At 38.6% G+C, this 12,629-nt stretch overlaps 1 protein-coding gene across 3 annotated transcripts in view; it reads left to right on the forward strand.

Moving 5' to 3' along the window:
* Positions 1 to 12,629, forward strand: part of LOC144600079 (CCR4-NOT transcription complex subunit 6-like) — a 47,687-nt gene that overhangs the window by 11,785 nt on the left and 23,273 nt on the right. For all 3 annotated transcript variants that reach the window (XM_078411467.1, XM_078411465.1, XM_078411466.1), the window contains 2 exons: positions 4,352 to 4,473; positions 6,292 to 6,478. In XM_078411467.1, coding sequence (XP_078267593.1) covers positions 4,362 to 4,473; positions 6,292 to 6,478 — 299 coding nt within the window. In that variant the 5' untranslated portion in view covers positions 4,352 to 4,361. The remainder of the gene's footprint in view (positions 1 to 4,351; positions 4,474 to 6,291; positions 6,479 to 12,629) is intronic.

Here is a 12,629-nt window from a genome sequence, read left to right on the forward strand (position 1 = left end):
AACTGAGGCTCCTCTGATGGATTTTGATGGAAGATGGAGGGAGTTCAATGGGCACCAGTTGGTTATTATGAATAAAGTCTGAAGAAGGGTCTCGACCCGAAGCGTCACCCATTGCTTCTCTCCAGAGATGTTGCCGGCCCTGCTGAGTTACTCCAGCATTTTGTGTCTATCTTAGGTTATCATGAATAACCTTTTTCTGTGCTGCATATCTTACTTAGTCCTGTGAAAGCAAAAAAAGTATTTTTGTAATCTCAAACCAATGAAATAAATAACTATTGATTTGATTGGGAACAATCTATCTATCTATATACTAAAACTCTTGTTTGTTTGTTCCTGAACTACAGCCAAAACGGTACATGATAGTGCGACAATTTTAGGCCCACCTTACTCACCGCCATCCCTTTGGTGCTAATGGAAGAAGTTTAATTGAAATCGGTGTTATATATTTAAAGTTATTCACATTTTAAAGTTTAAATCTATCTCCGAGGGAAGGACTGAGGATAGGGGGGGGGGGTTGAGGGGAGGGGGGGTTGGAGGGAGGGGAGTGGGATGGGGCAGGAAGGGTGCTGCACCAATGCAGGAGAGGCTTGGGCCCAACGGGTCCACTTGGTCTAGTATATTAATAAAAATCTTTAAAAAGTAGATTTTCTCCCTACTGAGGTGAACATTTCTTTCATCAGAGACGAAGGTGTGAGGAGATTTAATCTAGAGTTTGCTTAAAGTTGCGAACCTTGTGTCACCAGGTTGGCCTCTTATGGGTATGGAGCTATGAATGTTTATTTGTATAACCATTGTTACATGCAAGAAGTGTAACAGTGAATACTGGTGGTTTACAGCTGGCCAAGGAAATTGGATGGAATCGCCTCGTTCAGAGTTTGCTCATGGATTTCAATGTCGAACAAACATTTTGCTTGAAGAGAAATGGACAATTGATATGTTGAGTCGAGACTCTTTAATGATGGGTCCTGAGCCGAAATGTTGATCGAGTTCCTCTAGCAGATTGTTTGTGCGCAAGCATTTGAATGTTGTGCACGGTAGCGCAGCGGTAGAGTTGCTGCTTTACAGCGAATGCAGCGCCGGAGACTCAGGTTCGATCCTGACTACGGGTGCTGCACTGTAAGGAGTTTGTACGTTCTCCCCGTGACCTGCGTGGGTTTTCTCCGAGATCTTCGGTTTCCTCCCACACTCCAAAGACGTACAGGTATGTAGGTTAATTGGCTGGGTAAATGTAAAAATTGTCCCTAGTGGGTGTAGGATAGTGTTAATGTACGGGGATCGCTGGGCGGCACGGACTTGGAGGGCCGAAAAGGCCTGTTTCCGGCTGTATATATATGATATGATATGATATGATGATAATGGCAAAGATGATTTATTTGCTTTCATGAATTGGAATATGTATGAGTCTGTTAGCTTCATGGCATACTTTTACTGATATCAAGCTAATTTTAAAAGGATCATTTTAGATTTGTGAAATTTGTCAAATTGCTAAGGACAATAGACAATAGGTGCAGGCGTAGGCCATTCAGCCCTTCGAGCCAGCACCGCCATTCAATGTGATCATAGCTGATCATTCACGATCAGTGAATATCTTACCTAGGCCAGGCCTAACCTTTTCTGGGGCATTAGATCAACAGCACAACTAGTGTAATGGAATGGAATACCTTATTGTCACATGTGACCAGGCGCAGTGAAATTCTTTGCTGTATACCCAATGTATACAAATAGTAGCCACCTACAAAGCACTATGGCTTCTCTTGTTATCCACCCCCCCCCCCCCCGCCAGGCGAAACAGATAAATTGCTGTTGACCAGAAAGTTTGCAATATTTATGAAGTTAGAAACAAGGTCATGTACAGAATATTGTTGACCATCCTTTTTTTTTGTACAAAGTATCTTGATTTGCAGTCTAATCAGAAATTAGTTATAATTTTGATTGTAGGAGTGTATCAATTTACATTATTAATTTGGGATAACTTGTTGAATTCAATGTACCTTTACTGTTTACCCTTAGTTTTGGAACCAGAACTCGCCTCATCAGTAACCTATCACCTAACAGACCCATGCCACATGGGTAACTGTAGAATGTGGTATATTTAATTTCCTTTAAATTTTTACATTGGGTGACGCTGTCAGTCACGAGGGAAATTTGGCCAATTTCCTGGGATAAATAGTTCTATTTTATTGTATCACAGTGGTAGAGTTGCTGCCTTTCATTGCCAGAGACTCTGGTTCAATCCTGATTACAGGTGCTGTCTGTACGGAGTTTGTATGTTCTTGCTGTGACTGTGTTGGTATTCTCTGGGTGCTCCAGTTTGCTCCACATTCCAAAGTTGTGCCGGTTTGTTGGCTTCTGAATTGCCCCTTGTGTGTAGTATGCGAAACTGGAATAACAGAACTAGTGTGCCGGAGGTAGACACAAAATGCTGGAGTAACTCAGCGGGCGGGACAGGCAGCATCTCTGGAGAGAAGGAATGAATGATGTTTCGGGTTGAGATCCTTCTTCAGACATAATGTGCCGGAGGATGGGTTGTAGAGCATGTTTCTAAGCTGTACCTCAACTAAACTAACATTGACTCTACATGGTCTCGAAGGTTATCAGTTTTGATAAATTAGTATAATTGTATTAATCATTACATTCAGTTTTTAACTTGTGTTGCAATACCAGTAAATAAATCCAGACTAAATAGATAAAGAACTGATCCTGTTTAAAATGAGTTTACACTTGATTAGGATACATAGGTTATATAAAGCAGCAAATTGTCTTAGAGCCTACCTTGATGTTGGCTCCTGCTGGCTGCAGTGCCTGTCCATTGAGATGTTTCCTGAATTCACTGAACCAAGTGAGTTAATATTCTGCCCCAACATCTGGTAAAGTAATGAAACAAACTTTTTTGAAAAAAAGTGACTTTTTAACTGCATTTGAATGTAACATTATATAAATCATTTTTCACTTTGGGTTGGGTAACCCTATTCATATGAAAGATCTTGCTGTGCCAGCAATCCTTCTTTTCCCGTCCTATCTCATAACCTGGTATCGGGCAGAAAGGTAGATGCACAGTACATCCCAATCCTTTACTTAGTCATTACTCCACTGCTGAACTTGTCATTGAGCAATGACTATGGTATTGGTTTGAAGCATCCAGATGTGTTAGCATCTTGTCTTCATATTGTCTTGGATTTTTATGTTTGGCCACCCATGTGTCAACTGCTGGCTGTCAATCTTGTGATTTAGACCACTGTGCCTCTGGAATTATTTAGGATGAGGAAGCGGGAAGAAATGTGTTAAATATAGTGTAACAGCTTGCACGTGTTATATTTTGAAGTCCCAATATTCTCATTGTAATTGGGTTTTGTGTGTTGTATAAATTTGGAATGATACTTTTTATTTATTGGATGAAAAAATTAAAAGCAAAATGAATTTACTCTGCAGAAAGCTTCATTTTAGTTTATAGATTTATTCTTTGTATTTCGATAAAGTATGAATTGGGTTTTGAAGTCAATTACTTTTATAGCAATTGACCTAATAGTGAGTTCAATGCAGCGCAAAGACATTTTTATAGTTTACATTGTTGCACAATGTTAATTGTTGCCTCTAATTAAAGATTTGGGATAACGCAGCAACTTTTTTGCATTTTATAATGCTATTCTGCAGTATATTTGCATTCATTTAGAGGCAGGAAGATAAAATTAAAATGGATATAGGAACAAGTGTCATGCAATGGAACAATGGAGCATTAGACGAAAATGTTTCATTCAAATTGTATCATTGAAAAATTTTAAATGTGGAGAAAAGGACACCCTAGTTTAGAGGCATTTTTCAATGGAATACCCAGAACTCGACGATTTAAAAATGAGGGGTTAAGAATCTGTCGTAAGCAGCAAATGAATGATTGATGCCAACGAGGAATTTGCTGATGATGCTTTCACATTTACTTTGTTGATCAGTTTGATGTGCTATGGTAAGTTTTGTATGGTGTAAAGGTTTATATAATTCACTAGGAGTCAGTGTCAGCAAATGAAACTTTAAAGGAATCTCTCAATATGACAAAGTCACTGATCTTTGGTTTGTGCAGGAGCTGAAGTTGGAAGGAGGAAAGCATATGTAGCGAGAAGTGCGTTCAGTTTAGAGGTTGGTTCAGAATCAAACAGATTTTGGATGTTCTGGTGCTGCCTCTACATGTCTGTACTTTGGAGTAAGGGGCAAAAGATCAAATGCCTTTGGATATCCTGGTGATTAATTTTAAAGCCTTTTTTAGATATTAGTGTACACTGCAATTATCTGGCTACTGTATAGGATTTTGATTAGCAGCTACATGTGTATTTGTCAGAATTTATTTGCATTGTTGTTTCAGTGTAACCGGAATGCCCAAGGAAAAATATGATCCACCTGATCCACGGAGAATGTATACAATTATGTCTTCAGAAGAAGCTGCAAATGGAAAGAAGTCGTACTGGGCAGAGTTGGAGATTAGTGGTAAGTAATGTGCTTGAAACTAAAATCATTAGAATGGTAGTGCTTCTGTTTTTGAAATTGCATCAAAACGATTAATATCTATATACTAAAACTCGTTTGTTTGTTTGTGATCAAACTTCAGCCAAAATGGTACACGATAGTGCGACAATTTTAGGCCCACCTTACTCACCATTGTCACTTTAGTGATAATGCAAGCAGTTTTATTGAAATTGCTGTTATATCTTTAGTTATTCACATTTTAAAGTTTAAATCTATCTCCTAGGAAGGGAGGGAGAGGGGTGAAGGAGGGAGGATAAGGGGGGTTGAGGGGGATGGAGTGGGGGGAGGGCAAGAGGGGGGGGGAGGAGGTAGGGGTGGAGGGAGAGGGGGAGAGGGGACAGGGGAGGGGGGGGAGGAGGACAGGGTGCTGCACCAATGCAGGAGAGGTTCAGGCCCACTTGGTCTAGTAATTAATAACATTTTAAAACCCTTATTCAACTGAAGAGGATTTCAAGAAACATAAATTGGAATTCATGAAAGATTTTATTTGGACTGACTGAAAGATATTCCCGACAATGAAACATTAAAACTTGTGTTGCAGACTCCAACAAATGGAGAAGCATCCATTCTATTTTGCTTATTTAATTGCATTATTAATTAATTTTTATGTTTGATAATCTTGACTTCTGGCTTGATGTATTTTTGATCATGTTAAATGTCAGGAAATCTGATGTCCTGTACCTTTCACTTACGGTTTCACTTGAATACTCTGAAAGCCGACACATTGATTGCATGAATGCGCTTTGGGATCGTAGAATTTATGAAAGATGCTACATAAAGACATGTGTCTGATGTATGTAGTCAAAATGATCAGATTAAACTGTCCAATGTTGAGAAGGGTCAGAAATTAGTGAGTTTGCTTAACTGGTATCCTTATAGCTAGATTTCATATGCACTCCATCCATTGCTGGTAGCCTTTAGTGGCAGTATATAACATTTAAAAGATGCATTGGAGTAGATTGCCACAATTATGTGATAGTCCTTTGTAATGTGATTGTAATGGATTGAGTTGAGTAAAATAGTGCTCTCCTATCTGGAATCGCTGTTTATCTGCTTCTTAAACCAATATCCAAGTTCAGCTCCATCTTCCTCTGTCTATTAACTCAGGTTCATCTTAAACCGTGCTGTAACTTAATTCATGCTACCTTTCACTAGTTCTATGTTATTCCATCTCTGCCTACTGACATTCTGTGGATGCTGGTTTCCAAAAAGCATAATATTCTTATTATATTCAATTCCCACATGGCCTACTTTTATAATTTCATTCTATCACTCTATTTATGCATTCCTGCAGTTCTGGCCTTCGTTGCAACTTTGAAATCCTTAAGGATTGGACGCAGAACTACCAATGCTTTTAAAATTATTTCATGATGTTTTTATTTTCTGTTTATGGCACATGGTCTAGATTTTATTTTATATCAAGTATTATTTGATTATAATGGTGTGAAACACCTGGCATATTTCACCAAATCGAGTGCATTATTTTAGCTTGATGTTCTCCCCTGTTTTCTTTTGATAATTATCAACACAGACAAATGCACTTCACTGTCTAATTCATAAATGAAGACCTTGCTTTCAAATTTTGGATGATTTTTTGTGGTGTGCATCTTGCCGTCATTTGAATTAGTTAAAGATAGTTGTTGAGCAGTTAAGTATTGCATATAGTGTATGATAGCAACAGAATTAAATGTTTATCAAGTTAGTTACATCTTGCATTTCTTTTGTTGAGGACAGAAGAAAATCGGTATGTAGTTTTAACATTCCTTTATTTGTGTGCAGGGAGAGTTCGAAGTTTGAGTTCATCCTTGTGGTCACTAACGCACTTGACTGCCTTGCATCTTGGTGACAATTCCCTTTCACGTATTCCTCCTGATATCGCCAAACTGCATAATTTGGTTTACTTGGACCTATCCTGTAACAAAATACGAAGTTTACCGTCAGAGCTTGGAAATATCGTATCACTCAGGTAGATGTTCATTTGAGGATTTTGTTCATTTTGTTAATAAAAGATTGCATGTAAACAAGTGCTTTGTAATTTATGGATATAATAAGAATAGTTTAAAAAAGAGACACAAAATGGTGGATTAATTCTGCAGGTGAGGCAGCATCTCCGGAGAACACGGATATCTGACATTTTGGGTCAGGACCATTCTTCAGACTGATTGTAGGAGAGCATACTAGAAGTGAGGTGGGGTAGGACAAACAAGGGTTCCTACCCAAAATGTCACCTATCCATGTTCACCAGAGCTGTTGCCTGACCTGCTGAGTTACTCCAGCGCTCTTTCTTTGTAAACCAGCATCTGCAGTTCCTTGCTGCTTCAAATAAAAATAATTTGATTACATTCATGGTTCGGTTCAACTTCAGCCCTCTTTATTATGATTAAGAATATAATTAATCTCAAAATCGATATGCCACTTTAGATAATTTGGTTTGATAATATTCTACTTGGGTCTAACAAATGTTTTTTGAGCTTGGCTGCTTGATATGTCATGGAAAACCTGATTTTCTGACCTATCATTCCTGTAATGCAGTAGGCTAAAACTTAGTTATGCTTTTAGAATGCATTCTCAACTATTTTTACAATTTGGAAGATGTGGGTTCCATCTCTAATACCACTTCTATCCGATGCTTGTTGGAGCAGTCAGCCAACCTAAGTAGAGGGGATCCCGGTGTAAACATCATCACAGGTAGCTCATAGATTAAAAGAGGTGATAGTGGTTTGCTGTTTTACCTGAAAGCATTGTATTGGCTCCTGAATGATGGGAAGAGGAAATAAGATGTGGTTAAGTCGGAAAGTGCCATAAAAAAGGAGAGTGGTTGGTGAAAATTGAAATGTAATAGGGATTGACAAAGGAACTGTTACTCAAATGCTGAGTCTGTTAGAAAGTACATGTTGTTTCCTCAGTGATTGGGCCATTGCTAATGGAATACACCATTAGCAGGACTCAAGAAATTGAAATGACATATTGGAAGGAAGATGAACAGTATTAACAGTAATAACTAAATACATTTTTAATGAGTATGGAGGATAATTTATAGGAGAACTTTTCCTTTATTGAGAAGGCGATTGCAAAGAAGTTAGGGTTAACTTTTATAAAGCACTTGGTAGGTCCCATCGGGGTGCTGCAGCGACTTCTGGTCATAACTCTTGAGAGGTGTTAATTCTCTTGAAGACCTTGCAGAAGAGATTTGCTCGACCAATACAAATGAAAGGAACAAGTATATTGAGAAATTTGAGAAGAAAGCGTTCATCTTTAAAGTTGAGTGTACTGATTGACAGGCTGAAAATTATGAAGGCAATGCATGGAGACAATCACGAGAGAGTCAGTAACCAGAAGATGCATTAAAACAGTTATCAAATGTAGAATTGACATGAAGGAACGTTATTTTGCACTGAGTTATTTAAACATGGATTGTGGTGACTAGAATGGTGTTAACTAGTTTTCTGAGTAATTTTTGGAAGAGAATTTGAAAGACTTGAAATGAAATGGATTTACAAGCTTTGAGGAAAGAGTAAATGAAGGATACTAATTTTAATGGGTATCTCAAAGAGCTGGCATAAGAATCAAGGATCCTCTGGTTTTCATGCGATTACTACAGCAGCATTTTGTACAAAGTTGCAATCGTGAAAATTGCATCCAGATCCTTGTGGCTCAACAGAGTGTAAAATTGTGCCATCCACATAGAAATGTTCCAATTGTTGATCTCAATCAGCAATGTTTAGAATGCAGCAGAGTGGGATATGGGGGTAGAGCAAAATTTAAAAACCTATGCTGAATCTCAGTTCCTGAAAAAGCAGTTAGATAGAAGGTCAGTGTGACAAATGCAAAATTGTGCAAAATCAATGTTGAGTAACAGATTGTGGTCAGTTAAAGTCTGGTGAATAGATGTGCTTGTTACAGTTGATTAACTATTGCAAAAATCTTCTCAATATGATGGCAACACTTCTGCATATTTTTTACATTATTTACACATCCTCAAAATCTGTTCTCCAAGGAGTTAAGTCAAGCTAATTTGTTAACGAGTTCAAACTAAAGTTATTTTTTGTTTTTAATATATTTGCTGCATTTGATGTGCTAGCAAATCCTGAAGTCAATCTGCAAATTTAATTGAAAACCTTTACAATGCCTTGCAGTCTCTTTTTTGTGCGATTAAACAAACTGCTCAAGTTGCAAATAAGTAATATACATTCCACAATTTGAGAATAATTCACAATCTGAATAATCCAATGGTAGTTGAAAATATATTCAACCTGGTAACTTTTAGACCAGTTTCAATTTTTTTCCGCCTTGGGGTGGGGGGGGGGGGGGGGGGGGTGTAGCATCCTCAGAGAACACAAATATCTGACATGGTTCCTGAAAAAGCAGGATTTGCCAATTGCAAATATTTAAAGCAATCATTTGTTCAATTATAGAATCTGGCATTAAATTACATTATATTTTAAATAGCAAAGAATCCAAAGTGTTGTGCTCTAATTGGCAATTTGATTCATTGGATAGTTCTGCAGTTATGCAGGGAATGGAGGGATTAGATTATGCACAGGCAGATAAGATTTGTTGGCATCATGTGTGGCACATAAATTGTGGACCAAAGGGCCTGTTCCTGCACTGTGTTCTATGTTTAAAAATGTTTGGGTACATGACTGTAAATGATTGGCTCTTGTATTTAAGTGTTCATTGTTTTCCTCAGACCTATATGTTCCTCATAAAGAAAATCATCTTTTTACTTTCTCTTCCCAACGCACCTTTCGAAAATGTGGTAGTGAGTCATATTCTTGGACCACTGCTGTCCTGGGGAATGTTGTCAGGTAGAAAGTTCCAGGATTTAAACTCAACAGCACTGAAGGAACAGCATACATGGCAAAAATTTACTTGGATTTTCATCCTGCAGTCAAATTTACTTGGACCATCGACACCTCCCTCCCCTTTCTTGATCTCACAGTCTCCATCACAGGAAATAGACTGTTGACTGGCATCTATTACAAACACACTGACTCTCACAACTATGTCAACTCCACTTCTTCCGACCCTGCTTCCTGCAAAGACTCTATCCAATAATCCCAATTCCTCCATCTACGCCACATCTGCGCCCAAGGTGAGGTGTTCCACACTAGGACATCCAAGATGTCCTCATTCTTTAGGGAACGGGGATCCCCTCTCCCATCTTAGATGAGGCCCTCGCTTGTGTCTCCTCGGTACCCCACAGCTCCTCCTCCCCCTAGTTGCAACAGTCCCCCCCGTCCTTACCTTCCACCCCATCAGCCGTTGCATACAACACCTAATCCTCTGAAATTTCCGCCGCCTCCAACGGGATCTCTAGTCAACCTCTAGTCAAATTTTCCCATCCCTATCCGCCTTCCGCAGAGACCATTCCCTCTGCAACTCCCTGGTTAATTCTTCCCTTTCCACCCAAACCACCCCTCCCCAGTACCTTCCCCTGCAACCACAGAAGATGTAACACCTGTCGCTATACTTCCTCCCTCGACTCTGTCCAGGGACCTCAACAGTCCTTTCAGGTTAGGCAGAGGTTCACTTGCACATCCTCCAACCTCATCTACTGAATCCGTTGTTCAAGATGTGGACTCTTATACATCGGCGAGACCAAACGCAGACTGGGCAATCATTTCGCGGAACACCTTCACTCAGCTCTGCGTGAACCTACCTGATCTCCCGGTTGCTGGATGCTTTAATTCTTCCCATTCCTCCACAGACCTTTCGGTCCTAGGTTTCCTCCATTGTCAGAGTGAGGCTAAATGCAAATTGGAGGAACAGCATCTTATATTTCACTTGGACAGCTTACAGCCCAGTAGTATGAATATTGATTTCTCTCACTTCAGGTAGCCCTGGCATTCCCTCTCTCTCTATTGTTCCCCCATCCAAGTCGCACTAGCTTCTCATTTTCAACCTACAAACAGCTAGCAATGGCCTGTTTCCTTTATCATTGTTACTTTTTTGCATATCTTTCATTCATTGTTCTTTATCTCTGTCTATAATCTCTTGTTTCCCTTATCCCTGTCCAGTCTGAAGAAGGGTCTCGACCCGAAACGTCACCCATTCTCTCCAGAGATTCTGCCTGTCCCGCTGAGTTATTCCAGCTTTTTGTGTCTATCTTTGATGTCATGAACCTGTCCCGATTGTTATTCTTGTTAGTATAGGTCACAGGTTTGATGGATGCTGCTGCAGTAACCTTGTCAAAAAGCAGAAATACATTTGTAGGTTGTACACCCTGCAGGCCTGGTGCTTCTATGTTGAAATAATGCATTTGGCTAAAAGCTATTTTCATAGTTGTAATGGAACAGCTTGATTGGAAGTTGTGGTTATTTCATGACCATAGGTTTTTACTACTGTAATCTGAATGTTGTCTGGTCTTAAAACTTTTGCCTAGTACTCTTAACCTTTATTTTATATCACCTGAAGTGAATTGAATTAGCTGCAGACTGACTTCCATGATGGTGGAGATAGTGAGGAAGCCAAGGTGGTTTATCAGCAAAGTGCATCTGGTTTAAAATGGTGAATGTTTCAGCCAGTGTTAAGATGAAGACGTTTGTTGAACTTGCTTGTTTAATTATGTATCACCTGGGACTGGATGAGATGGTGGCTTGTGAATCAAAGTGTTTAGAGGTAGGGAGCGCATGGAAGAATTTTAAAATGAATGAATTAAAACAAACGTATTAGAGCCAGTATAGATCGGTGAATTGGGATTCATAGTTTAGATGAGGGTTCTTAAAATTTAGTCGTGAGCAAATTTTCTCTGTTTCATGTTTTGCAAAAATTGAAACCATCATTCATATTTCAATACTTTACTCAACTTCTTCCTGTCCTCCATTGAATGTTAATGGCAAATTTGTCTAAAATCATGCTGCTTTAACTCTGTCATGTACTTTCCAAATGGATTGGTAATCAAACAATATATTGATTTACACTGCCCTGTCTGCTTCCAGATAGCAGATTGAAAATCTATGTCTGTGTCTCTTGTTTTTTCCACCTGTACACCCTCTTTTTGTCTTTCTTTTTTTTTGTGGTGATTTCAACTGCTTTCTTGAAACTGAAGAAATCCATGGTCAAGGATACTTATCTCCCTTGCTACCTTGCTACTTTGATAAGCCCTATGATAGCCTTCTTTTTTTCTGTTGCTGTTCTGCATAATTATTGGCAAGTTTTGGGGTTGTTTCTTCACTGTGCAGGCAGTATGAACCAGGTGATTGTTGCACTTCATATTCACCTTTTCAGCAAGTAGCAACTGAGGATTGCAACTTGAACACAAAGTAGCAATTGTTATTTATATAAACTTGCACAATAATGATTGAACAGTGGTAGCATTTTCTTCAATTATTTAATTTGAGTTGATTGCCAACAATTGCTGCCAAAACTAAAGGTACAGGCATCTAATATGTTGGGAAAATTATGGAATTGAATGAAAACAGAAAACATATGAAACAGCCATTATGTAATGTCAGTCACTGAGTTGAGGGTAGAGCTCTGGTGAAATATTATTGTCCTGAAACACAAATGTTTTTCTTTCCATGAATGTGGTATGAATATTGTCTATTTTTCTCAATCTCCAACATTTAATATTTTGTTTTTGTGGGAGAATAGCTTATAGAAAAATGAGTGGAGAACTGGGATTGCTTAGAGCGGGTGTGGACAAGATGGGCCAAATGACCACTACTTCTGCAATAAGAAAATATGAAGTTGTAAATAAAGTTTGAGAGAATCAGAAGTTCAATGGAGGTGTTATTTGGTGTAATGATGAAGAATGAAAGATTGGATTGGATTGGATTAAAGTAAAGGAGAGAGCAAAAATACATTAAAAAAACTCTTGAGATAAATTAAAAATGTTAAATAGTTCTTGCTAAATGTTAAAATAAAACATGAACACTTCAATTGTTGCCGTTTGAGGTCTGGAAGATTGCTTGGCATGGGCTTAACAATTATATAGTTTTTAAAGGTATTGGTGATTTTAATTACTGACTAACCTTTTGTGATAATATTCGGGGGTCATTATTATGCAACTCGGGAAGTTCTTAATTGAGGATGGGGCTGTTTCTGAAGGGAAATTGTCCCAGTCCTAGATGTATGCCATGCAATAGCATGTTTTAATTCTATGCACTGAGTGA

This window comes from Rhinoraja longicauda, chromosome 14 (genome assembly GCF_053455715.1).
Source record: "Rhinoraja longicauda isolate Sanriku21f chromosome 14, sRhiLon1.1, whole genome shotgun sequence".
In the NCBI taxonomy this organism is placed as follows: domain Eukaryota; kingdom Metazoa; phylum Chordata; class Chondrichthyes; order Rajiformes; family Arhynchobatidae; genus Rhinoraja; species Rhinoraja longicauda.